This window comes from Synchytrium microbalum (assembly GCF_006535985.1).
Source record: "Synchytrium microbalum strain JEL517 chromosome Unknown SmJEL517_scf0004, whole genome shotgun sequence".
In the NCBI taxonomy this organism is placed as follows: Eukaryota; Fungi; Chytridiomycota; class Chytridiomycetes; order Synchytriales; family Synchytriaceae; genus Synchytrium; species Synchytrium microbalum.
In genome coordinates, this window is record NW_022158353.1 from 755,700 (window position 1) to 782,122 (window position 26,423).

Consider the following 26,423-nt stretch of genomic DNA (forward strand, 5'->3'; position numbering starts at 1 on the left):
TTTCTCCAATTAGATCCCATATTAAAAGACTTGATCACCGAGGTCAAAGTAAAAATGACTGCCAAGGGCTCTATTGCGGACGTATCAAATATCTTCGAGCAAATCAAAGAACATCTTGCCAAACTCAAGGCTGAAGCCAATCTAGCTAGTGTTGCCACCAATGGAGCATCGAGTATGGATGTGGATGGTGAAATCAATCCTGATGATTTCGTCCGAGAAGTCTTTACGCAGTGTTTATTGGATGTTGGACACAAGTCGTTCAGTCATTCCCTGGTGTTTATTGAAAGGTATACAACAGCTGCACTTCTGGTTTGTTTTGCTCAAGCAGAATCCATTTGTACTAAACCAAAGGACTCCTTTCAGATATCTCTCTATCATGAAATCCCTCAATGCCCTCCCAGCAGCAAAATATCAAACAGTATGCATTGTCGCCGATTACTGGTACTACAAACCCGAAATGATGGAAATCATACTTGACAAACTAGTCAATTATGGAGTGATTGATTCTCCATCCTTGATTTCATGGGCATTATCTATTGATGTGCTTGAAGAGGGTTGTACGAGATGGTATCAACAAACGATCATGGAGAAGGCGTTGAGTAAATTACGATTAAAAGTATCGCAGACCAGAATCAAGTTGAATGCTGCTGAAGAAGAGTTGAGGGCGAAGCAGGAGGCACAGTTGAAGGATGGTATCATGCAAGGTAAAGCGATAAATGTCGCAATAGCTTTGGAACGGTTTGTGTTTTTTTGTTTGTTTTAACCACCGTCACTTGGGGATTAGATGACTCTGCCGATGAAGATGGTACTGCTCTTGAAGTATTCAGGAATGCAGTGAATGCTGCTGAGAGGGAACAGCGAGAAGCTTACCTGAACTTGTTCCAAGTATGTAATGAAAGGAAATGACTTTTTTTGCTCCGTTATTTAACACATTCTTGTCAACCGTCTAAGAAATTCAAAGACACCATGCAACTACGTATACAAACCGACATTGCAAATGACGCTGGAGATACTACGACCACGTATTGGTGGAGATGGGTATCTGGCTTTTTCAGAAAAGTTGTTCGAGAGGTATGTATACTGTTGTCTTGCTGTGGATTGCAGAGTGCTCTTTTAGTACCGTATTTTGACGTCTTCTTTTTTTCTCACAGTTTGAACCAGAAACTCGAAGCATGCTCTTCACCATGGACAATATCGTGTTTGCAGAGGATACACATGAAGCTGTTTTGAAACTGTGGCAAGAACAAAAGGGTATCTTGTCACGACGGATTGCCGTTTGATGAAAAACAGTTTGAAAAAAACTACAAACGCAGTTTAAAAAAAATCGTTTGCTTTTTTGCTTTTTGTATTAAATTGGCAAGAAGATCGAGACAGTTTCATGCAGCAGTGTTGGGTTTACCTTTTTTTGGTGCTGCGATCTTGCACGTCCGAAGACTAAAGGCTCAAAGTACCTAAGTACCTGGTTTAATGGCTCAAATCGCGTGAATTTTGAATGCCGTTGTGGCATACAGCGAGCAGCTTTCCCCTCGTTTTGGTCGTTCGCTCAAAACCTCAAAAAAGTTGATGTTTGGAGCTCAAGAACGAAGCGACCCTAAAACAAACAAGAAGTAGCAATCCGTACAATTTTGCGCATCATAATTCCACATATTTTAAACTAGGCACGATGATGACAGATCTACTTCCAACCCAGCTTGAAGCATCAGACATTCTAAATGCAGAGGACGGAGGATCTCCAGAAGCATCTCATTTCGAGGAATACAATACGTTTATTCGTGGAGTTACTGTATTGAAATCATCATTAGATCCTGGAATAGCTGTGGATTCCGTTCAGCTGGATAGGATATTGGCTACATTGACTCACGTGGTAATTAAATGGGCGACGATGCTTTTTTTTGGGCTTGTCTGCAAAGTTTTGCAGACATCTATTTTTATTTGGATTTCATTTCGATTTGAATTGTTTGTGATGTGTGTCTCACTGTTGTCTTTGTGTATTTAGCTCGCCAAATATCAAGAACAACCACACCTGCTAGATCCACATCTCGAAGAAATAATCCAACCTCTAATAATCCAACTACGTATCTCCATAGCATCCCACGCATCATCACCCTCATCAAATCCCAAATCAAACCAAACATGCATGCACAGAACTTTCCGTCTCCTCTCCTCACTAACCAAAGTCCGTGGCTACAAGACCGTAATCAAATTCTTTACCCACGATGTATCCGATCTCGAACCCGTCCTTAATTTCCTGACATCCCTCGACGCGAAAGATCCAGAGATATGGGAAACACGATACATATTGCTGTTGTGGTTGTCGCTTATTGCTATGATACCGTTTGATTTGAAGACAGTCGATAGTGGGCTGGCTGGTGGGGTGGAGACGCTGATGGATCGGCTGATACGGGTTGGGAGAGAGTACTTGGGGGCTACTGGAAAAGAGTATGAGGGTGGTGGGGTGCTGTTGACGAGGTTGCTTACGAGGTAGTGTTAGTTTTTGATTTTTAATGTCAAAAAATCTCAGTGAAAACTGCTCCATTGCTGATTTTCGACACTGTTTATCAACTATTTATAGACGAGATATGGCTTCAACGAAACTTCATGGATTTATTGACTGGGCTATGGAAGTGTTGAGGTCGAGCAATGATACTTTTCTGGTATAATATTACCTATCTCGACGGCTTTTCTTCTTCTCTTTTTTGAGCCTTGCTCAACCTCCTCATTTCTCAAAACAGTTACGAGGAGTCCTAAGATGCCTTGGAATGATCCTCAAAGCATCTCCAAGATCCTTTGTCCTACCATTAATCCCTTCACTATCACCATCGTTCGCTCTCATGAATGATCCAAGAGTCGCCACGAATGCCCTTTTGAGGAAAATGGTGGTTAAGGTTACGCAACGAATCGGATTGACGCTTCTTAAACCTCGCGCTGTTTCTTGGAGATACCAGAGAGGTATTTAATGTCTGCCTGAGGTTGAACACTGGCTCTTCATTGAACGAGTTTTTTTTTTGTTTGCGTAGGCAGTCGCTCATTGTCCCACAATTTGAGTGTTCAGCCAATTGGACCTAATATTGTCGCAGAACAATCAGTTGATGAAGCAGAGGACGAGATTCCTCAAGAGATCGAGGAAGTTGTTGATTTGTTGTTGAATGGCTTGCGTGACAAGGTTCTTTCTCGAGGCTATTTTTTTTTGCTGGCAGAACTGCTCACATTTTCACTTCATGCATTAAGGACACTGTCGTCCGATGGTCTGCAGCTAAAGGCATAGGCCGAATATCAGACCGACTTCCGCAAGATTTCGCACAAGAAATCACATCATCAGTATTGTCGCTCTTTACCGAGGACACTTTTACAGCTCCCGGCACAAACCAAATATCACTCGTAGCAGTATCAGATGCAACGTGGCATGGTGCATGTCTCGCTATCGCTGAATTAGCTCGACGTGGTCTGTTACTACCCACCCGCTTAGACGAAATCATGCCATGGATTGTTAAAGCTATTGTGTTTGATCAACGACGTGGAGCACATTCTGTTGGTGCTCATGTGAGGGATGCGGCATGTTATGTATGCTGGTCCTTTGCCAGAGCTTATGCGCCAGAGACTATGAGGCCGTATGTGGCGGTTTTGGCTAAAGCGCTGGTTGTGGAGTCGGTGTTCGATCGAGAGATAAATATTAGGAGGGCGAGTAGTGCTGCTTTTCAGGAGAATGTGGGACGGCAGGTAATGACAAAGTCTTTTTGTGGTTGCTTAATTGTGGTTGCTTAATTTGGCTTGTACAAGCAAAAGAGCATGTGCTCAACAATTCGAATTCATAGGGCATCTTCCCGCATGGAATCGACATTGTTACATTGGCAGATTACTTTACAGTTGGTAATCGTAATCATTCGTTTTTGGAGATTAGTGTTGAGGTCAGCAAGTAAGTTTTTGGCGCATTAAGTGTATGCAAAAATACCTGCAGTGACAAGTCTCATTCCATTTTCCCGTAGATTTGAAGAATATCGACATCCACTAGTTGATCATTTGGTTAATGTCTCAACCCAGCATTGGGATCGAGCGATACGGGAAGTAGCGTCTAAAGCGCTTTATCGTCTGACCAAATTGGATTTGGAATATGCTTTGTCATGTTTGCCTTCTCTGGTATGTGTGCCACGAACCTGGTCTTTTCCATCACTGACTTTGAACTTCAATTAGATCTCTCGGACAACACAACCTGATGCACATATTCGACATGGTGCATTATTGGCTGTCGGTGAGATATGTCTCGCCTGGTCTGAAACACGGCATTCTAAGAAATGGTGGACTGATGAGGAGTATCAGGATTTAATCAAGGTAAAATTGCTAGCTTCCACTCAACAGCAATGGAAATTCGGGATGACCTACATCCATTTTTTTAGCCAATATCAGCCATCGTTGGAGCTTACCCATCTGAATTCTTGGAGTCGTTTGGATCAGACTTGACGAGATCGGCACTATGTCGGTTCATCATGTGCCTTTCTGAAGCTGACTGGCCACGGAATGTCGAGATACCGAATAAAGGCTCATTACCCTGTGTATTGTGGAATGTAGTCAGCAGTACGTTAGAACGTCGAGAAGCTGGACTACAAGAAGTTGCTGCTAGAGCTGTTACCAGTATGACAATATGGGATGCTATGCACGATGCCAGTACTGCTGAAACAATTATGAAGCAGTACACTGCTAATGTAGCTATTAAAGTCAATCCTATAATACGTCGAGGCTACGCTTTAGCATTAGGTGCGCTGCCAGCTGCTTTCTTGATACAAGAGCCTGATAGAGTTACGGCAATCACAGAAGCCTTAATGGCTGCTTGTATAACTGATCTGGATAAGGCTACGAATGATGCTGAATCACGACGTAATTCGATTGCTGCTCTGTCTCATGTGGTTGAAGAACTCTCCAAGTTGTCAATCATATCTAAAACAATCGACAAGGACTTGTTTGATCGTATACTGAAATGCGTTTTGAATGGATTGCAAGATTATACAGTTGATTCACGTGGAGATGTGGGATCATGGGTTCGTGAAGCGTCTTTGAGGGCTTTGGGTATATGTTTGTCTATCGGTGCTCGAGTCGATAATACTAGTGATGATGACCCGTATGTGTCTGTATCGACGACACGAGCAGCTGTTGGTGGAGCATGTCAGCAAGCCATGGAACGTATAGATAGAGTTCGGGAAGCTGCTGGTAATTTATTGATGACTATATTGTGGGGTGTTGATGGACGGCTTGTCGTGTTGGAACGGGAGAGTTTTGAGAGAGTCTTGCCGAGGTGTGTTGTGTTTGTGACTTGTCGCCGTTTAGATTCGAATCGGTTTGTTTTCATTCTCGTTGAGTTGCCATTCTTTTTTTTGGCCTCTAGAAACGTAGATTTGAACTGGTTGAATGCAGCTGATGTTTATCCGAGACTTATTCAATTGTTGCATGTGGCAGAGTATCGTGTTGAATTGCTAGTTGGAATTACTGTTTCTGTTGGTGGTTTGGCTGAGAGTCTGGTATTATCAGTTTGCATTCCGTTTGGATCATTTCTGGTTTGCTTTAGTTTGTACTGATGTATTTGTTTCTAGATTCGCCAATCAACAGCCAATTTAGCTGATCTAGTAAACAGTCTACCTACCACATCGACTTCTCAAAGCGACTTTGATCTAATGGGATTCTTTGCCGCTGTGTTGGAAATCTTTGCACGCTATCCGAAACAAGACCGAGTCATCTTGCCCTTGTTTGAGATGTTGGATGTCTTGTTTGGTGTTGGTGCGGTTGTGAGGCTGGACGAACCAAAGTATTCCACAGGATTATTGTCTTTTTTTGTTGTTGCCTTGTACTAACCATTTCAATTTGTTCGTTATGTAGAGTATTTGATCAACTTTACAATGCCACCAAGAATGAAGTCTTCAAGAGTCGAGATGCAAAGAAGCTTTTGGCTGCCATTAAAGTGTGAGTTGACCATCGGCCACCGAAAAAATCGTGCTTCCTCATTGAACCAATGCCACTTTATTCTCTCTAGGTTTGCTGGTTTTGCTTCACTAGGAGACCAATCAGCACCAGCATGTGTGGCTATTAGACGACGTGGTCTCAGCCAACTAGTCTCCTATCTGATATATCCATACCCAAAAGTTCGACGCGCAGCGTCTGAACAGGTGTATGTTGTACTTAGCTCTGATGATGTTGTATCTGATGCGAGGGAGGAAGCTGAAACTGCGTTGCTGTCTACTGATTGGTAAACATTTCTTGTGCTCCTAAGTATGCCTGGCCAGTTTTGATGCTTTTTTTGTGCTTAGGGATCAACCTGTCGCAACTCTGAAAACTGTAAAGGAGGGTATCTCACGTGCACTGAATATCACCTCTTCTTGAACAATTTGGCTCTGGCATTAAAACGTGTGTATAAAACAAAGATTGCATTAATGTACTTTTCATAGCAAATAAACATCATGAGCAAAAAATGTCAGCGGATGAGCATGGACCTCCTTCATTCATGGAGTGGGTGTATTACATGATTATAAGATACGTAAAATGCCTTGTCGCTCGTCTTAATTGAGTAACATTTTTGCAATATGAAGTCATGGTGAGTTGACAGTCGAGTTGTTTCAGTGGATTTCAATTCTGGACGACATCTCAATCTCTCTCTTGTTTCGTTTGCAGGCGAAGTATCAAGACAAAACCCAACATTCAGTTGTTAATCCAATTGTGCCTTTCCATCTCGGCAAATGCATCGACATCTTCTTCTTTAGATCTGCAAACCAACCATATATGAAAACCATGCTACATGCAGAATCTTGCCTCCTTTGCCTCCTTTGACCTAATACCGTTATGTTGTCACTAGGTTTGCTGGTTTTGCTTCACTATGAGATCCCTCAACACCATGATTTGTTGCTATTAGACGACGAGGTCTCAGCCACCTAGTTTCAAATCTGACGTGGATACCCCAAAGTTCGACAAGCAGCGTCGGAACAAGAATATATGCACAGCTCTGGTGATGTTGTACGTAATGCAAGAATGGAGGAAAACACAGCTTACTGTCTTAAGACTGGTAGACAGTTGCTTAAAGGAGCCAGTCTCAATGGGTATCCTTCCATATTCAGTTCTTTTTGTTCGCGGACGTAGCGCTGCAACGTCGAAAACTGTAAAGTAGGGTATTTCACTCCCAGACAAGTCAGCACAGCCTCTTTAATGTTTGACCCAGTTTTTTATATGTTTTGTAAATAAAAAACAAAGGTTTGTCCTTCTACATGTACTTTTTCTCTCTAGCAAAAATAAACATCTTGAGCAACAAAACAACTCAAATCCCTTCCTCCCCAATATCATACAGCAGATGGACTAGCAAACGAAATATCCACGTAAATATTTGGTCTTGAAAACTTCTTGATATCTTCTTCCAGCCTCCTCAAATCACGTTCCATCCCCACTTTACGATTGATCTTGGGCACAGTATCAGTAGTTAACGAGAGACGTCCATATTCCTGTTCGAGCTTCTCCAAGTTTGATTTAAGACCCGACAAAATGACTTGACGTTCCGATTCAGGGAGAGGGATGAGACCAGCTTGAGCAGGACGTTCAGCGGCGATTTTCTCAGCATGGGCTTTTTCCTCAGCGGCGGAAGCAGCCATTTGGTCTTTGAGCTTGAGGACGTATTCGGGGGTTTTGCCATAGTCGGGTTTGAATCGGTAGGCTGGGCCTGTTGAGTTTGGTTTTTTGGCTTCTGTGAGTTGGGAGAAAAAACGAAGTTAGCGACCGTAACAATGAGAGTTGCTCTATTCACTGGGTTACCGGTATTGATGTTTGACAATGCATTCATACGGATAAAGTCTTTGGGAGCTCCACTAGGTAATTCAGTGAGACCGTGGGGCATGGGATCTTTACGAACACTTCGATCAGGTTGATAGAAATCCTCTAATGATACACAAAAACGTCGAATAAGTCCATCATACACAATAATATCACTTCAAAATAATATTCCCATTCCAAAACCGACTCACTTCGAACCATTCTAGCCTCCAACTCTCCCTTTTTCAAAAAAGTCTTTGGGTTTCGCACATCGACCTTAGCAGGCCCCATGGAAGCGGTATCTTTACGGCCAGAAAAGTATTCAGTGCGAGACTGATCAGCATATCGAGAACGGTGACGAGGTTGACGCGGTGGTGAGACCACGGTTGCAGGAATCAGACGGTAGACGGATTCATCGAATGGGTCTGTGGGGATTGTGGATGCGTTGGTTGAGATGGCTGTTGGTGGGCTGGTGCGTCGTGGTGCTGGCATCTTTGGAAAGTTGTTGATTTGTGCTGGTTGAATTTTTTGATTCTTTTTTTTTTGTTCGTGGGGTGTCGAATCAAGTTCGGAGATATTGAGAGAGCTGAACTTGGATTTTGTGGGAGGTGGTATAGTAGGTGCTGCTCACTGCGCCAGCCAGCTGTCATTCGTGAAAATTTTAGTCAGGTAGGTCAGAGATGGATCTAAGCTGATACAAGATGTGTGTGGTTGACTCATATCTGGCTTTGCTGCTGTTACTTATGTGGACGCAAATGAACTTTTGACTCTAACGACAAACATATTTACATACTGATAACACATAGAATACAAGGTTTTACAGCTACTCTTTCGCATCTCATTATAATGGCCACCACTGCTGATGTACCTGCTCCTGTCGCCGCAGTCAAACCTCGAGTCATCGTATTGGCATTAGACGCAAGTCCACAGTCTGAACGAGCTCTTAACTGGTGCTTGGAACATATTAGCAAAGATAGTGACCACTTAGTGGTTGTCACTGCTTTGAAGCCTGTTATACCCCAAACAGCGAGTACGTCGCTTTCTGATTGTGATTTTTTTGCATCCACACACATATCTTACATCAATTTCCCACCATCAGTGGACTTTTACGTAGGGACAGATACTGCTGCTTTGGAAGCTGAGGTTGAAAAGAGATGCATAACTGATGTGAAAAAGACTGTTGCTGAAGCTCGTGCTAAATACCACAGACACGTGGAAGTCACCATCAAGGTAGTTTGGTCTGATCCTAGAGATGCTCTTATGGACACTGTAAGTACTATCTGCTATGTTTGTGGCTGTCTCTTTAGTTGGTTGAGCGGTTGACTCATTCATTTTTCCATATCGTAGATCAACCAAACACACGCTGATATGATTGTGTTGGGCAGCCGAGGCAGATCCAACATCTCTGGAATGCTGCTTGGGTCTGTTAGTAACTATATACTTCATCATTCGCAAGCTCCTGTGATTGTAGTCAGAGATCCAAGTGAAAAGTAAAGAGTCTCGTTGTTGTATATCATAATTATTAGTCTGTAGCTATTGCCGAATACAGTTGTGGTCGTTTTAATAGGACAATTTATGAATGGTTGTGGTTATCGAGAAGAACGAACAAATTGTGAAGATATACAGCTCATATTTACGTGATTTACGCGTCGCCTACTTAGTACATGCATGCATTCAATGTACTTGTTGGTCTAAGATTAGTCATTATTCACCATTAATACGCATTCCGTCGGATTGTCACAACAAACCACAGAAAAGTTAAAAGTGAGTGATCGGTTGCAACTTGTGATAACCAAACAGACAAGTGAGGTAGGGATTGTGTTGATTGTATTGTTATCTGCTGGTCTAGCTTGCTCTTGACCGTGCTTGAAGGTGCTTGTTGGTCATCGAATCTGCGAGAAGACTGGAGAGTCATCCATTCCTGGTTGACTCACACAAACAGATATAAAGGACAAAGACAACAACCTTAAACTTTTTACGAAATAATCGCTGAACGACTACTACTGACTTAGAACTTAAGCCTACATACATGGATCCAAACAGTAAGTCTGCATCGCTGTTTGAAATGTCAACTTGTTGCACACACAAGATCATGCTTTCTCCTCTTGGAGATTTGTAGTTTACGATCATGACAAGCTAACCATTCTGCTTTCATGTAATTTTACCTAGCTTGGACTGAAAAGACCCAAGAAATCGTCAAAGGAGCTCAGACCTTGGCCCGTGAATATGGTCACGCCCAAATTACACCTCTACATCTGGCTGCATCCCTCTTCAACGACGAAGACGGCCTGGTCAAGAATGTAGTCTCAAAAGCCGGTGGTGATCCACAAACCTGTGAACGCTCCGTAAAGAAACAACTTGTCAAACTACCTGCTCAAAACCCACCTCCGGACGAAGTATCGCTATCTCCTCAATTGGCCAAACTCATTCGAACAGCAGACGATCTACGTAAAAAGCAAAAGGACTCGCACTTGTCTCTCGATACTGTTATCGTCGCACTTGGTGACATTACGGAATGGCAGACTGCACTCAAGGAGGCCAACGTGAATAAGGCTGCTGTCGAGGCTGCTGTCTCTCAAATACGTGGATCTCGACGAGTTGATTCAAAGAATGCTGAATCCAACTATGATGCCTTGTCAAAATATGCTATTGATCTCGTCAGTATGGCTGAACAGGGCAAGCTCGACCCTGTTATTGGTAGAGATGATGAGATAAGACGCGTCATTCGTGTCCTTGGTGAGTCTCCCCTTGCATGTTTCGTTCCAGATATCTTTGTACTGAAAATTATTCCTGCATCTATAGCTAGGAGAACCAAGAACAACCCAGTACTCATTGGAGAGCCGGGTGTTGGAAAGACTGCAATAGCAGAAGGATTAGCTATACGTATTGTCCGTGGTGACGTGCCTCAATCACTACAATGTCGCCTATACAGTTTGGACATGGGCTTACTGATTGCCGGTGCTTCATATAGAGGTAATGTTTGTCGATTCTCTTTTTTGTCAGCCGTTTTTGACGTATTGTCGTCAACATAGGTCAATTTGAAGAGCGTCTCAAGTCTGTTTTGAAAGAGGTCAAGGAAGCTGACGGCAAGATCATCCTTTTCGTTGATGAAATACATACTGTTTTGGGAGGTAAGAAATGACACAGAAAACAAATCAATCGAAACTTGCAACTCATTTGCTTGTTTTAGCTGGAAAATCAGAAGGCTCGATGGATGCCGCTCAACTACTCAAACCGATGCTCGCTCGTGGAGAATTACGAATGATTGGAGCAACCACTCTTGGCGAATATCAAAAGCATGTGGAGAAGGACCCAGCTTTTGAACGTCGATTCCAGCCGGTATACGTCAACGAACCCTCTGTTGAATCAACCATCAGTATTCTTCGAGGCTTGAAAGAACGCTACGAAAACCACCACGGTGTGAAACTTACCGATGCTGCACTGGTAGCCGCAGCCCAACTGTCTGCCCGTTACATAACAGGTCGCTTCCTTCCCGATAAAGCCATCGATCTCGTTGACGAAGCGTGTGCTTCAATCCGAGTGCAACTTGAATCTCAACCGGAAATCATTGACGAACTCGAACGTAAAAAGCTCCAACTTCAAGTAGAAGCTGCTGCTCTAGCCAAGGAAAAGGATGCTGGATCTCAACAACGTCTCGTCAAAGCCAACGATGAAATCTCGCAACTGGAAGAAAAATTGAAACCACTTAGAGCTCGATATGATTCTGAACGAGGCCGTCTTGATGAGATTAGGATTCTCAACAAAAAGTTAGAGGATTTGAATCATAAGGTTTCTCAGGCCGAACGGTCTTTGGATGTATCGCTTGCTAGTGATTTGAAGTATTATGCCATACCTGATGTGAAGAAACGAATCGCTGAGCTTGAGGCTTCGAATGCTCAAAGAAAAGATACAGATGCTGATGCTATGTTGACTGAGGTTGTTGGTCCTGAACAAGTGAGTTGCGGTTTCGTGAGTTTTTTGGTGCCAGTTTTGCTGAAGGTTAACCACTACCTCTCACTATAGATAAGTGAAATCATCTCTCGCTGGACGGGTATTCCCATCAGTAAACTCAACCAATCCCAAGTGGACAAATTGTTGAAGCTAGCAGACGCTCTTCATAAAAGAGTAGTGGGTCAACACGAAGCTGTCGAATGTGTCGCTGAAGCTGTCTTGCGAAGTCGTGCTGGCCTAGCAAACAAGAATCAGCCAATTGGATCGTTTTTGTTCTTGGGTCCTACTGGTAAGAAATCTCATATAACGCAATGTTGTTACTTTACCTGCCTTTCTTACCTTGACCATTTAACTAGGTACGGGCAAAACTGAACTCTCAAAGGCTCTCGCCCAAGAACTATTTGATGATGAGAAGCACATGATTCGTATCGACATGTCAGAATACATGGAACAGCATTCAGTTGCACGATTGATTGGAGCTCCTCCAGGTTATGTCGGCCATGATGAAGGTGGACAGCTGACCGAAACAATTCGACGAAGGCCATACGCTGTCGTATTGTTTGATGAAGTTGAAAAGGCTCATCCACTCGTTATGAATGTTTTACTGCAAGTCTTGGATGATGGACGTCTTACCGGTAGGTTTGCTGGTTACTTTTGTGGATTCTTGTTTTTTGTGACCGTTATATCTAACTCCTTCAATCTAGATGGAAAAGGTCGAACTGTTGATTTTACCAACACTGTCATCATCATGACTTCAAACGTTGGAGGTGAGTGCACAAAGCCACGATTGGCTTTTTCACAAATGTACTCACTTTGAAATTCCCTTTTTTTAGCTCAATACTTGCAATTGGCCACTGAAAAGGACTTTCCCCGTGCCAAAGAACAAGTAATGACCGAAGTGCGAGCAACATTCAAGCCAGAATTGTTGAATCGTATTACAGACATTGTTGTCTTCAAACCACTCAGGATGGAAGGTATGCTTTCTGTGAACGTAACTTTTTTTAGCATTTTCTGGAACACTTGCAGAGGGACTGACTCCAAACCGATACTTTACTAGAATTGCACCAGATTGTTCGTGTACAAGCAAACGCTGTTGCCTCTCGTTTATCAGAGCATGGAATCACTCTTCGTCTCTCTGACTCTGCGGTTGATTATATCTTGTCTCAATCCTACAATCCTTTATACGTAAGTATTCGTAGCAAAGTTTTGCTTATATAAGATGCTGACTTTACTTTCACATAGGGTGCTCGACCCATGAAGAAATGGCTAGAAAGAAAAGTGGTCACTCAACTCAGCAAACTTATGCTGTCTGGTCAGCTGTTGGAGGGTTCTTCTGCATGGATTGAAACGAAATCTGAACTAGGCCAGTCTGGTGAAAACGACTTGACATATCGAATTGAGAAAGATGATAGCACTGCTGCTATGGAAGTTGATGCAAAAATGTAGAGGACGGTATAATAAAGAACAAAAATATGTAATGCATGTGAATAGTAGAACGGAAATAAAAGTGCGCCTCAAAGTAAAAAGAGAATCAAGTTTAATTTGGGCTGAATTTCTCCCGTTGCAAGATGTGCACCTTGTTGACAGCAAATTTAAAAAAAAACTAACAATGAAAAATCATAAAATGTAACAGAGTTTCGGTAAATACATCAGCTTTCTCCTTGAAAGTTTCGACGCTAAGGTTGTGAATCGGATGCAAGCGTGTTTTAGTCGTTTGCTTTGAAACATAATTTCCCTGCGAAACACAAGGAATGCAAAACAAAACAACCAAAGGGTTGTGACTGAAAATTTGTAAACACCACAATCAGTTAGACTGCTTGATTTCAAGTGTTCAATTAATGACTGAGTGGTAAGTTACATTCAACAATTTGTTACAAAATCTCAGAAAGAGCGCTTGGCTGGAGTTTGTGACTGATTGTCTCCAGAAAATTTGAGGACTTCGCCACTAAATGACAAGGTTCTCGTTCGAACCCCCTCAGTGGGTTTTGCCGTTGAATTACACACTGCATCAGCTGATATCGAGGTCTCTTGTTCTAAACCACGAGACTTTATGATTTCCTGTTGTCTCCAGGGACGAGCAGTCCAATCCCTCAACGTTTGAGCCTTCCTGTCGCCTAGTTTGGTGGTAGATTCTTTGCGCCACGAGAGCAATGGCAATAAGCGCGTAGGAGGAGATAATGAGTCCTTTGAAAGTGTTCGGCCTTGACCTTGTAACTTGCATATAAATTCATGAACGTCTGAGAGGTTTCTGACGGATATTGGTAATCTAAGCATAACGGTGTGTTAGAATTATTGTCTTAGTCAACAAAATACAGTTTCGAGACATACCGAACAATCATGTCGACGATACAGTTCTCCATAAACCTAATGAGCAAAAGCAGTATAAGTTTGAGCCGTGATTTAAGTGGAAAAGTTTCGTGCAATGTCTGAATTACCTTAGAGACATTATGAGCCTCCAGAACACAAAGAATGATCCAATGCACACCAAAAGCAGTTCCAGAATGAAAATAATCGAATTTCTAGGGTCGAAAAGACTTAAAAGACATCGGACGCTCCAAAATCGATCACGTGTGTGTACCTGACTGTAGCTCCGTTGATAATCGCATTGCCAAGTGTCAAGGTCTCCAACAGACACCGTGTGATTCCGTCTAAATAATCACTACCACAGATTAAAGATTTTAGCGGACGTGCCACTCAACGTGAAAACGACCACTTAGACTCTTACGGTTCAAACACGGCGTCGAAAACTGCTACAACGTCCGGATCACTGACGTACGGAGTACCGTTCTCTGCAGCAATTGCACTGTCTAAGTATCGCATCAGAACGGATTAGTACACAGAGACTTGCGTTACGTGAACAGTTTAGTTCAAAAGCACATACTTGAAAGCAAGTTGACCAGCTGGTCACTAAGGTGTATCAAACCAGAATTCACCAAGGACGAAGTGAATCCAAACGAAGAGTTATAGACTCGGTTTTGGCAGATCGATGTATCGTTAGCCAAGCAAATGTGAGCAGTCCAATCATATGCCAAGTCTGATGGATATTGGTTCTGCATGGGCGATGGTGGATAACGCGTATCATCACCATATCGTACAACTAGAATTGGAAAAAATTACTCACAAATGAGAACGGACTCTTCATTTTGGTTAATCACCATCGTAGGCTTCGCTCCATTTATCGGCTTGAGCGTCCAAGGCAGCCAAAATGTAAGTGTCATTTCTCCAAGTCAACCAGTCGGGATTTACGAGATCCTTGATAATGGCGGCTCCCTATGTGCACAAAGTCAGTAAAACTCGATTGAAAAGTTTCGATGACATTCTTACTCTAGCTCCAAAAGTAATCATGTCTGAAAATCTATAACAAAGACGATCTTTAGATCCTAAATGTAAACAAACGCGTGCCTGTGGCTCTTACTGATCATGCATGGCAAAAAGTTGCCCAACATCATACTATAGAAAAGAAGGAAAAAGTTCAAAGAGGTGAGTAACGAATTTTTGAAACCAAAAAGTTATTCCTCATACCAGTCCGTTAAGCTATTTTTGATTTTGGTTTAGTATTATTACGACGTTCAGAATTTGCAATCTTTTCGAGAACCTACATTAGTAACAGCAAACAGGGTAACAAGTACGGTCAAAGTCAATCCGTAAAACGCCGTCTGAAGACGGACATAGAGCCTTGCACTAGAACCACCCCTGATCTTCATTTCCAAGGCAGACCTAGCCTCAAAAGTCAAAGTGTCTGCTCCAAAGACATCTTCTGATTGTGCTTCTTCTAGCAGCTGAATGATGTCATGCGCGGACCCCTTGGGTACCTTCTTGAAGATATCTAAAGAGAACGACAATCAAAATCGAAACGAAAACGGAGGCTGCCAGCTGCAACTTACCTAGGGTCAATCGTTGCTTGCTGCGGAAGATCTGAACACGGTAATCAAGAATCAAAAGGGCTGTCAATACCACCACAATCAAGCACACTGTCAACCCGATTGTAACAGCTGTTGCATTTTGAATGATCTGGAACAAACCAAAAGTTAGAATACTTGAGGCGAGGGGCGCAGAATTCAAACTAGACTTACTTGTGCTTGTTTGGTGAAGTATATATCATTTACGTCTAAACAGAAATCAATCGTTTGAGAGAAAAGTAGTGACCCAAAAACCTTCTTAATAGTGTACCTGCTTCATCTAAAGTGTGACGAGCGAATCTGAGTCAGTTTCATCCAATAGAACATTTTAACTGGTGCAACTTACAAGCTTCCTGTTGCAATAGGTAGAAATTGTCGGCAATGAATCGAAAGTAGTTGTTATACGTAATATTCGAAAAAGAGGCGAAATCCATAGTTGACAATTGAAGTCCAGAAGCAGCGAATCTTTGCCCGACCTCATAGAGTGAGTAATTCATCCAGATACGGTCGATTTGAGTGGGATAGAACGACACCAAAACAGGTGTCTAGAAACAAATGTCAGCATTTAGGATAAGCTGCAAAGAAGAGGGACATTATTACCGAGGGTTGCGTGTAATAGAATGCAGCAATGTCTATTGTGGCATACGAGGTCAATATCTCGTCTTGAAAAAGCAATCAATCAATAAATTTACCCTGAGTCAAATCTGTGTTGGCAAGCAACGCAGCATTAATGGAATCAAATTCCGCCGCTTCAGCAGCCAATACAGATTGAACACTCGTGAAAGTGGTATGATCGTTGTGGGCATAGGCATCTTGAAGTTGACGAGCTCGACGATAAATCAAGGGAGTCAAATATTCGCGAGAGTCCAACCAATGAAGGTAAGACAGTCCAGTGTTCGAGAATCCACTTTGAGAAATGACCACATAGGAAGCTACCACAATGGCAATTGAAACGGTACCAATCATCCAAGCCGCGCCAGTAATAATACGAATATCTGCAATGTTCCGGTGCAGTAGGGATGCTCGCAATTGCTGGTTGAGTTGTTGTTGCTTGTGTTCGGGCCTTGAAGTCGATGAACCGAGACTTTCACGTCGAGAATGTGTCGTCTCAACCTTGCTGTTTTCCAAAGGTGGTGCTCCAGAGCAATCAGAATCTGACTCTATTTCAGCAGTCATCTGCAATCGTGGTATTGCACGAGGACCGAGATTTTCCTCGCTATGGTTACGTGAATGTGGAATCTTGTCTTCTTTTTCAACTTCCCTCCCTTTTACTGGTGCCTCATCAATAGCTAGTTCATCTTCCAATGTATCGGCTCGAGCCAAGAGCGCGGCAGCCTTGGCAGACTCGTTCGTTACGTCCAAGCACTACAGAGAAAGTGTAAGCTGCGAGAACGTATGTCAAAGAAACTCAAATTCAAATCTTACAAACTACAAAAAATGTAAAACAAGGGTCAGAATTTCATTTAGCGTTTCGCAGAAATGCTGAAGTAAAGGAGAGACATCTTACTTTGGCGTAGAATCGAAGTAGAGTTTGACTCTTGGGAAATCTTGTGACCAACTGACCGTAAGCTTCATTGGCATCTTCTGAACGTGCATACAATTCGGCCGAAATTGCTTCCAAGTATTCGAGTGTGACATGAGATCTCTGCACAGATTGCCAGAGTACTCTTTGCCATTGAAGCGCCATCTGATGATTGACTTTGGCCGTCTTGTCCAATTTACGAAACTCGGCGAACGAAGCTACATCAAGTCGAATCTCTGGACCCAAGAATGTTGCCTGACGGTTTTGATTGTTCATTTGGGACATGAAATGGCATTGAAATTGGCCATCAAAAGCAGGGTGAAGCTATTCGCAAGAGAGGTAAATTAGGCTTCATTGATAAACAATCGACTAAATTACAACTTCTTTACCTCCTCTGATTTCTTAAGAGCCTTGTTGAACTCGTTTTTTGAGGCCCCTACATAGAGATAGTATGTTGCCCGTTGTACGTTCGTGTAGCTATGATGGGAAAATTCCTTTTGACCGTGTTTGAAAACACGCAAGACAGAGTCGAGTTGTTGCGGTTTTGGGTGTCGATTTCGAGAGTTCAAGGTGGCAATAAAGCTACGGGCGACGATCTCAACATGAGGCCATATCCAAAAGACTGGCTTTTCTGTTTGTCCATCTACGTAAGCATCAAGACGCTTCAGAGTTGACTTTTGAATGTAGTTGAGCCAAAGCTCTACATGAAGAAGCATTTAGTTTGTTTGGCCCTGACTTGAATTTGAGTTGACGAAAACACCACTCACGAGATCCTAAATAGCCAGCAATCCAAGCTGGGAAGTAGGCGGAGAGAAGTATTATATACACTAAAGGCCCTTGCGCGACGCCAGTGTAAAATGTTACAACTGTGGCGATCATTGAGACAAGGCCGAGGAAAGTCGAAGCAAAGTAGGTTGCAATCCTCATATGGTTGATCCTCGAGTCGTAATAGGGATAGTAAAATACGGAACACAGGAGCATAACGAGCGATAGACCCAATACAACACCAACTTTGATCAACACTACGCGAATGGACGTGGTAAGCAACGTTGCTACTCGAAGGAAGCAGAGACTAGCTTACTGTTGCCATCAGGACTGACTTTCCACACAAAAGACACGATTGTCTTCAATACAGCATATACGATTTCACTAATCAATGACAATTCTTTAGCGACTTTTACGTACAAACCCCTCAACTTCATCGGCTGAGTCCTAGTCGAAAACTTACACTCTGCCATGTGTCTTTGCACCAGGGTCTTTGTTAATCGGATCTGCGTCGAGGAACAGCAGATTGATCAAAAATGTTACTGGTAGGAAGGTGATAATAGTGACGACCGAGACTATGATGAATGGGATCCGAGTAGTGGAGGTACACGCGAGACTCTCGAATCCGGGTCCAATTGAGTCACTACAGTCAAAGGACGTAGTCAAAATATCCAAGATCGGTATGAAAAGTACTGTTGGCACAAAAGCTCCCAGCAACCGAAGTGTCCTTTGAAATCAGAAATGGGTCAGTGGACGGGGAGAGAAACTGACAAGGCCATAAAACTTACGTTATAGGCCAGACGTATTTATGCTGCCCTCGAACAAATCCATATGCAACCCATAGAATGTTGAGAGCTGTGAGGAAAACCAGCCCAACTGCGACCCCAAAGAAAGCGGTGAAAAGGGTGGTTCCATACTCCTCATATCTTGTTTCTACAGCATTTCCGACGACATCCGGTACGTAGTATACCACAGAGAGACGAGACGAGAGAAAGAAGACTGGGATTTGAAGGTCTGCAAAACCTCACACAGTTTTTAGCGGTGCGCAAAGAGCAAAATAAAAGCATTGAGCAATAACTTACCTTCAATCAAGATAGCCAGCAGTCCAAGGACGGTTGAAGAACGATTTCCGTAGACCTAAAGCCCCAAAAATGAACGACCGATACAAGCCTGAAAGCAGCCGTTCCTTACCGTGAAGAACAAGACGTTAAACAACACAGATTTGGCTCGTTGAAAAAGACTTGCATCCATCAGAAAGGTATCGTCAACTTGCTCCTCGGCGAAAGAAGACGCTCCTTCGTCAGGCCGTGCCGTTGTCTTGCGATGAGGATCTATATTCCGGGATAGTGTTCCTTTTTCACACATATTCGTGGCTGATGTGAGCTGCTCAGACCTCAGAGCAGCGACAACCATCGTTCTGAAGCCTTGTAAAAATTACGGTCAAGGGCTCAAATGATCCAGTTCGTGACTGGAACTGGTGAGCAATGCGAGGACCAAATTCCAGCACAGTTGACGGCCTCCAGGCTCTTACAGAGGATAAAGACCACCATCCTTCCTTGGGGGAAATTTCCGCAGATAAACAATCTCTATGTGCTGCGGATCTTCCAAGGCTCAAAATCCAGACACCCAGATCTATCCGTTTGGAAACTCTCCGGTAACGAATCAATATTCAGTTCAGGGAGGATTGCCTGTGGACCCCAGTGTGGGTCAAACGAATTCTGGTCGAAGTATCATGTGTCAGAGGCAAGCTCAAGTTGAATGAAGACATGAAATTTCAATGGCGCAACCTGCAACATCAAGGAGCCGAAACGCGGAGAGACGCTACAGACACCCCCACGCTTTGTCGACAATCAAACAGAATGTCTCGCGTTATCTAAAATGTATTGTCAAACTATATCTAGACCTTTGTCTTCATCAGAACTTGCAGATTTAATCACTCCATTATTGGCACTAAACGACAGCATCCGAGGCCGGCTTTCCTTGGGAGACAGTGTATTGTCAGACTTTATCATTGAAACGCTTGCCACTCCCATTGTCTGCAAAGTAGTAGGAGTTTCGACTTCAGCAGTTTTTATCACTGGCTTCTTCTGATCATTGTGTTTCCTCCTGAGGTGAGCGTTCCATGAAGCTTGTGTCGATGACGGAACTTGGCGTGCTGGTTGGTCAATCGCAGGTTTTTTCCACCATGGGAAAGATATCACTTTCTTGGAAACTAATGAGTCTTTTGAATCACTCGGGCCCTGTCCTTGTAAGTTGGACATGAAGTCGTGCACATCCGGGAGGTTTCTGACTGATAATGGTAATCTAGTGCGTGGAGTTCAGTTGAGATTGTAATTCCAGCATATTATGTATAATGCATAATAAGACTGGCTTACCGAACAATCATATCAACGATGCAATTCTCCATGAACCTAAGGAAGCAGAGAGAAAACGCCTTGAGACTTTGATTCACTTATAAACAGCTCGAAAATGAAACAGCTTCAGTTACCGCAGAGACATGATTAGCCTCCAGAACACGAAAAATTCTCCAAGACACACCAAAAGCAGCTCGACGATGAAAATGATCAGGTTTCTATCGTCAAACCCCACCATCATTAGTCTCCAGAACACGGAAAACGTAACTTGCTAGAGTTTGCGCCGCCAGTAATTACCTGACTGTGGCATTATTGATGATTGAGTTGCCGAGGATCAACGTCTCGTCCAGACATCGGGTCATTCCGTCCAAATAGTCACTAAAAACTTTGAGATTTAGCCTGTGTCCTTCAACTTGAACGACTGTCAAAGCTTACGGCTCAAGCACCGCGTCAAAAAGTGCAACAACATTAGGATCACTGACAAAGTTGTCGTTATCTGCAGCAATTGCACTGTCTAAAGGGCAGCACCAGACTTAGTATACGAGGACTTGAACTGAAAGATTTGCTTCAAAGTCACATACTTGAAAGCAAATTGACAAGCTGATCAGTCAGGTGAATCAACCCAGAATTCACCAAGGATGAAGAGAAGCCAAAAGATGAGTTGTACACACGGTTTTGGCACACGGATGAATCATTAGCCAAGCAAATGTGACCAGTCCAGTAGTGCGCCAAGTCTGGTGGATAGTCGTTTTGCATGGGAGATGGCGGATAACGGGTATCATCACCATAAAGAACAACTATTGTTCACAAAAAATGTCAAGTCACCAATAATTAATCAAGCTGTTTACATTCAATTACCATTGTACGCATCATTCAGTTCACCCGCTTGACTACTTAAAGCATCCAGAATATATGTATCATTTCCCCAGGTCATCCAATCGGGATTCACGAGATCCTTGATTATAGCAGCTCCCTTATGAAAAATGTTGGTAAATCTCGACAAACATCAAGATTCGATTGAATTCTTACTCTGACTCCATAAGTAATCATGTCTGAAAACCTGTTCAGGGATTGGGTGAGATTGGGAATAAACCTGGTCACTGGTTTAGAGTCTTACTGGTCATGCATTGCAAACAGTTGTCCGACTTCGTACTGTAAAAAGAAAAGAGACGTCGGAAAGTGGGAAACACTCCTCAAAAGCACTTCGTCTAAAACGTTGAAAAGGAACATACCAATGCATTAAGCTATTTAATTTTCAGTTAGCCTTCTCAATCTTATTAGAATTCAAGTCATTTGGATTACTTACATTGGTCACGGCAAAAACGCAGACCAGTGCAGTCAGTGTTAATCCATAAAACGCTGTCTGAAGGCGGACATAAAGTCTTGCACTAGAACCACCTCTGATCTTCATTTCCAAAGCAGATCTGGCTTCAAAACTCAAAGTGTCTGATCCAAAGACATCTTCAGATTGAGCTTCCTCTAGCCGCTGAATGATGTCTTGTGCTGAGCCCTTGGGCACTTTCTTGAAAATATCTTCATGAATTGGGATCAAGGATTAGAACTACTGTGGAGTTACAACGGCAAAAACAATCGCCTACCGAGTGTTAGACGTTGCTTATTGCGGAAGATCTGAACACGATAGTCAAGGATCAGCAGGGCAGTCAACACCACCACAATCAAGCAGACAGTCAACCCAATTGTGACTGAAGTTGCGCTTTGAATGATCTACAACCACGCGAAAATTAGAATATTCGAACGAGGTCATCGTTTTGAGCATAGCCTTACTTGAGCTTGTTTAGTGAAGTATAATTCATTCACGTCTAAAGGTAATCAAACGGTCGTAAGAAAGTTGTCTACTGTTAACCCTTCTTTTCGGCACACCTGCTTCATCTAAATATGACCGAAAAGATCGAGTCAGTTTCAAACCAAGACACAATTTGAAAGATGGGGAACTTACAAGCTTCAAATTGCAAAAGGTAAAAGTTGTCGGCAATAAACCGAAAGTAGTTATTGTATGTAATATTTGAAAACGAGGGGAAATCCATAGTTGATAATTGAAGACCAGAAGCAGCGAGTCTTTGCCCGACTTCGTATAAGGAGTAATTCGTCCAGATGCGGTCAGTTTGAGTGGGATAGAACGACACCAGGACAGGCGTCTATATAACTGCGTGAATAGATGAATGTTGTTCCAACAAATTGCAACCGCTTACCGACGAATCAGCATAGAAAAATTCGGCAATTGCTATTATCAACATCGATTCAAACTTTCAACTCACAACAACAAAATCGAGCGAAACAACTTACCGTTAGACAAGTCAGTGTTGTCCAATAGGGCATTGTTGATGGTATCGAATTCTGCTGCTTCAGCGGCCAATACTGACTGCACACTTGTGAAAGTGGTGTGATCATTCGCTGCATAAGCATCTTGAAGTTGACGAGCTCGCCTATACTCAAAACGTAAGCTCTTGAATTACACCAAATCGTGGTTTTTGATACGCACCGATACAAAATTGGAGTTAAATACTCCCGAGCATCAAGCCAATGTAAATACGACAGTCCAGTGTTTGAGAATCCGCTCTGAGAAATGACCACATACGAAGCTACCACTATAGCAATTGACACAATACCAATCATCCACGCAGCTACAGTAACGATTTTCAAGTCTCCCAGATTTCGCTGCAGCAAAGAAGCTCGTAATTGTTGGTTCATTTGTTGCTGTCTGTTTTCAGTTCGAGACCCCCGAGAACTCATGCTGCCTTGACGAGAAGGTGGTTTTCCTTTATTGTCGTCTTGTGAGTCCTCATCCGGTCCATTCGCCATGGGCAAGTTGGGACTAGTCCTGATTTCCGAAGCTTCGTCTTGATCAACAACAGTGGCCAAAAGCCGTGGTGGCTCTCCATCGCTGACATCCTCCCACTGCAGAGGGATTTCGCAGATCGATTCATCTTCTAGAGCATCGGCTCTAGCCAGTAGTGCTGCTGCTTTTACAGCCTCGTTTGTCACCTCAAGACACTAAGAACCAAAAGTCATGAAAAATCCAACTTTGTAAACAGTTGGAAGCCGTACATGTACTTACGAACTAGGATTCAAAAAAGCGTGTTAGATCAGTGAAAGAATAAATCCTTGCAGAGGAGCCCGCTTTCGGGGTTGAAAACAACCACTTTGCTTACTTTAGCGTAAAATCTTAGCAAAACTTCAGATTTTGGGAAACGAGTGACCAACTGTCCGTAAGCTTCATTGGCATCTTCTGAGCGTGCATACAATTCGGCCGATATTGCTTCCAAGTATTCGAGTGTGACATGAGATCTCTGCACAGATTGCCACAACACCTTTTGCCATTGCAGTGCCAATTGATGGTTGACTTTGGCAGTCTTGTCCAATTTACGAAACTCAGCAAATGAAGCAACGTCTAGTCGAATTTCAGGACCCAGGAAGGTTGCTTGATGGTTTTGGTTGTTCATTTGCGACATGAAATGACATTGAAATTGGCCATCAAAAGCAGGGTGTAGCTATGTCCAAGAGAGTTTGGAATTAGATTTCATTGATCAACACGACTACAATGGAACTTACTTACCTCCTCTGATTTTTTAAGAGCCTTGTTGAACTCGTTCTTAGAGGCACCAACATACAAATAGTATGTTGCTCTTTGTACATGCATGTAGCTATGATGCGGGAATTCCTTTTGACCATGTTTGAAGACATTCAAAATAGAGTCGCGTTGTTGCGGCTTTGGGTGTCGGTTTCGAGCGTTCAACGTAGCAATGAAGCTACGGGCGACGATTTCAACATGAGGCCAAACCCAAAATACTGGATATTCTGTCTTTCCTTCTGTGTATGCTGCAAGACGTGTCATTGTTGATTGTTGAATGTAGCTGAGCCATGTCTCTATTAGAAAAAGGACATTTGAGCATATTTGAGCCCTGACTTGAATTTCAATCCCATTGAGTAAAACGGAACTCACGAGATCCGAAGTAGCCAACAATCCAAGCTGGAAAAAAGGCGGAGAGAAGCAACATGTACACTGACGGCCCTTGCGAGGCTCCAGTGTAAAAGGTTATGACTGTAGCGACCATCGATACAAGACCGAGGCATGTTGAAGCAAAGTAGGTTGCAATCCTCATATGGTTGATCCTCGAATTGTAATAAGGGTAGTAAAAGATCGAGAACAGAAGCATTGTCAGTGATAGACATAGCACCACACCAACTTTGGCCAACACTACGAGAAAGAAGGTGTTAGATTAGAAATATTCTTCAAAGCAAGCAGAGAGTCGCTTACTGTTGCCATCAGGACTGACTTTCCACACGAATGAAAGGATAGTCTTCAACACCGCATACACGATCTCACTACGTAATGGGCCATGATTAGTGGCCGGGAAAATTCAAGTATTCAACTCTTTTCCAACACTTACACTCGACCGTGGGTCTTGGCGCCGGGATCTTTGTTAACCGGGTCTGCATCGAGGAAGAGCAGATTGATCAAGAAAGTTACAGGCAGAAAGGTGAAAATTGTCACAGACGAGACTATTATGAATGGCATTCGGGTGACGGAGGTACACGCGAGACTGCCGAATCCAGTCGTAACTGAGTCACTGCAATCAAAGGATGTAGTCAAAATGTCCAAAATGGGTATGAAGAGTACGGTTGGAACAAAAGCTCCCAACAACCGAAGTGTCCTTCAAGATCAGAAATGGGTTAATTGACGAGATGAGCAAACCGCAAGCAGATGAAAACATACGTTATCGGCCAGACATATTTGTGGTGTCCTCGAACAAACCCATATGCAACCCATAGAATGTTGAGTGCGGTGAGGAAAACCAGCCCAGCTGCGACTCCGAAGAAAGCGGTGAAGAGTGTGATTCCATATTTCTCATAACGGGTTTCTACAGCATTCCCGACCACATCAGGTACGTAGTAGACCGCAGAGAGACGCGACGATAGATAGAAAACTGGGATTTGGAGATCTACAAATATCCAAACCATAAGTCAATAACGAGCAAAAGTAAAAGGTTAACGTCGAGCTCGCTACCTTCAATCACCATAGCCAGCAGCCCCAACACAGTGGAGGAATGATTTCCATATACCTGAAATAACAACAATGAGCGACAAAGAGCCAACGAACAATTTTGATAACAAGCAAATATGCTCACCGTGAAGAACAAGACGTTAAACAGCACAGATTTAGTTCGTTGCATCAGACTTGCATCAACCAAAAAGGACTCGTCTTTGTCATTATCGTCCCCAAACGCAGACTTTGCTACCTCTTCTGGGCGAGTAATTGTGGGTCGTCGCGAGTCTTGCGTCATTGTTGGTCGACGCAAAGACCCCCTCTCGTTCACAGATGCCCTGTCATTAACTCGAAAGTTTGATGCTACTATAGAAGCCTGGCGAGATCTGAGTGAATCCATATCAGGAAAGTTCATGGTGGCTTGTCCTTGACCAAAACAATTTTGGTAGGTTCAAGCGACCGAGGCAAGATAGATCAAGTGTCCTGGACTTCACAGCAAATTTTATTGCTGGACTTTAAAGTAGGCACCATTTACTATGTCCATTTAGACCTCTTCGTAGGATTATGATTTTGATTGAGGGTCAAAGTGGTGGTCTCAGACTTAAGATGCCAGTATCCTAGGATCCGACAGCACGGATCATACAGCAGGAAATATTCGCACATGTTAGATAAAACTGCCAGGTAAAATTGCCGAAAAATCTGAGTTTGGTTGACGGTTTGAAAATTGATGACAATGTGGCAATTGGCGACCATTTCGCCACCAGAGGGTAAAGGAAGAGCTTCTCCTACGGTCAAAGACTGCCAAAATTGAGCTTTCATAGCCGGATCTGGCGAGAACAGTCTGGCGTTTAAAAAGATCTACATCAGCAGCTTGCAAACAAAAGCTTGAACAAGCTGAGATCATTGCCAGATTTGGAGCCAGGCTTACTTGCCATTTCCTGGGATCCTCATCCCTCACAACAATATGACCCGGAAAGACTGATCCAGCACACCGCGTCTTGCAACAAGTCTGGTGTTGGAAACGAAAACTGACCCTAAAAGCCTAACGACAAAATGCTTAACGAAAAACACAATGCTACTACCATACGAAGTATCCATAGAGAGGACTGTATGATGCCATTTTTGAAATTTCTACAATTGCTATGTACATTGCG

At 43.1% G+C, this 26,423-nt stretch overlaps 6 protein-coding genes across 6 annotated transcripts; 3 read left to right on the forward strand and 3 right to left on the reverse strand.

Moving 5' to 3' along the window:
• Positions 1-54: 54 nt before the first annotated feature.
• Positions 55-6,363, forward strand: SmJEL517_g01309 (uncharacterized protein; the record flags this gene model as incomplete). Its single annotated transcript, XM_031167237.1, has 20 exons — positions 55-287; positions 364-704; positions 785-885; positions 952-1,071; positions 1,152-1,251; positions 1,659-1,864; positions 1,997-2,481; positions 2,573-2,654; positions 2,733-2,949; positions 3,018-3,163; positions 3,229-3,717; positions 3,813-3,913; positions 3,984-4,134; positions 4,189-4,326; positions 4,392-5,284; positions 5,375-5,507; positions 5,580-5,791; positions 5,863-5,946; positions 6,017-6,229; positions 6,291-6,363. The coding sequence occupies 20 exons, from the start codon at positions 55-57 to the stop codon at positions 6,361-6,363; spliced, it is 4,518 nt and encodes a 1,505-aa protein (XP_031026847.1).
• Positions 6,364-7,310: 947 nt separating this feature from the next.
• SmJEL517_g01310 (uncharacterized protein) lies at positions 7,311-8,265 on the reverse strand (the record flags this gene model as incomplete). Its single annotated transcript, XM_031167238.1, has 3 exons — positions 7,311-7,708; positions 7,777-7,899; positions 7,986-8,265. The coding sequence occupies 3 exons, from the start codon at positions 8,263-8,265 to the stop codon at positions 7,311-7,313; spliced, it is 801 nt and encodes a 266-aa protein (XP_031026792.1).
• A 354-nt stretch (positions 8,266-8,619) lies between these two features.
• On the forward strand, positions 8,620-9,267 carry SmJEL517_g01311 (uncharacterized protein; the record flags this gene model as incomplete). Its single annotated transcript, XM_031167239.1, has 3 exons — positions 8,620-8,803; positions 8,873-9,042; positions 9,121-9,267. 3 exons carry the CDS (start codon positions 8,620-8,622, stop codon positions 9,265-9,267), a joined length of 501 nt encoding a protein of 166 aa, XP_031026793.1.
• A 535-nt stretch (positions 9,268-9,802) lies between these two features.
• SmJEL517_g01312 (uncharacterized protein) lies at positions 9,803-13,170 on the forward strand (the record flags this gene model as incomplete). Its single annotated transcript, XM_031167240.1, has 11 exons — positions 9,803-9,815; positions 9,943-10,509; positions 10,576-10,746; positions 10,806-10,904; positions 10,964-11,727; positions 11,797-12,013; positions 12,081-12,359; positions 12,429-12,491; positions 12,558-12,698; positions 12,782-12,909; positions 12,967-13,170. 11 exons carry the CDS (start codon positions 9,803-9,805, stop codon positions 13,168-13,170), a joined length of 2,646 nt encoding a protein of 881 aa, XP_031026708.1.
• A 435-nt stretch (positions 13,171-13,605) lies between these two features.
• SmJEL517_g01313 (uncharacterized protein) lies at positions 13,606-19,323 on the reverse strand (the record flags this gene model as incomplete). Its single annotated transcript, XM_031167241.1, has 25 exons — positions 13,606-13,990; positions 14,053-14,088; positions 14,160-14,243; positions 14,303-14,383; positions 14,450-14,531; positions 14,606-14,821; positions 14,880-14,994; positions 15,049-15,079; positions 15,140-15,174; positions 15,247-15,258; positions 15,324-15,550; positions 15,609-15,735; positions 15,798-15,832; positions 15,895-15,903; positions 15,970-16,168; positions 16,224-16,255; positions 16,316-16,988; positions 17,131-17,469; positions 17,535-17,845; positions 17,913-18,167; positions 18,227-18,294; positions 18,374-18,637; positions 18,699-18,924; positions 18,993-19,047; positions 19,102-19,323. The coding sequence occupies 25 exons, from the start codon at positions 19,321-19,323 to the stop codon at positions 13,606-13,608; spliced, it is 4,119 nt and encodes a 1,372-aa protein (XP_031026709.1).
• Positions 19,324-19,796: 473 nt separating this feature from the next.
• On the reverse strand, positions 19,797-25,684 carry SmJEL517_g01314 (uncharacterized protein; the record flags this gene model as incomplete). The annotated part of the gene is made up of 25 exons (XM_031167242.1): positions 19,797-20,214; positions 20,286-20,321; positions 20,562-20,642; positions 20,700-20,778; positions 20,846-21,061; positions 21,123-21,237; positions 21,294-21,324; positions 21,382-21,416; positions 21,497-21,508; positions 21,571-21,797; positions 21,863-21,989; positions 22,050-22,084; positions 22,146-22,154; positions 22,222-22,420; positions 22,475-22,506; positions 22,569-22,708; positions 22,765-23,276; positions 23,435-23,773; positions 23,839-24,149; positions 24,226-24,480; positions 24,541-24,608; positions 24,674-24,937; positions 25,000-25,225; positions 25,291-25,345; positions 25,412-25,684. The coding sequence occupies 25 exons, from the start codon at positions 25,682-25,684 to the stop codon at positions 19,797-19,799; spliced, it is 4,095 nt and encodes a 1,364-aa protein (XP_031026704.1).
• Positions 25,685-26,423: the final 739 nt, after the last annotated feature.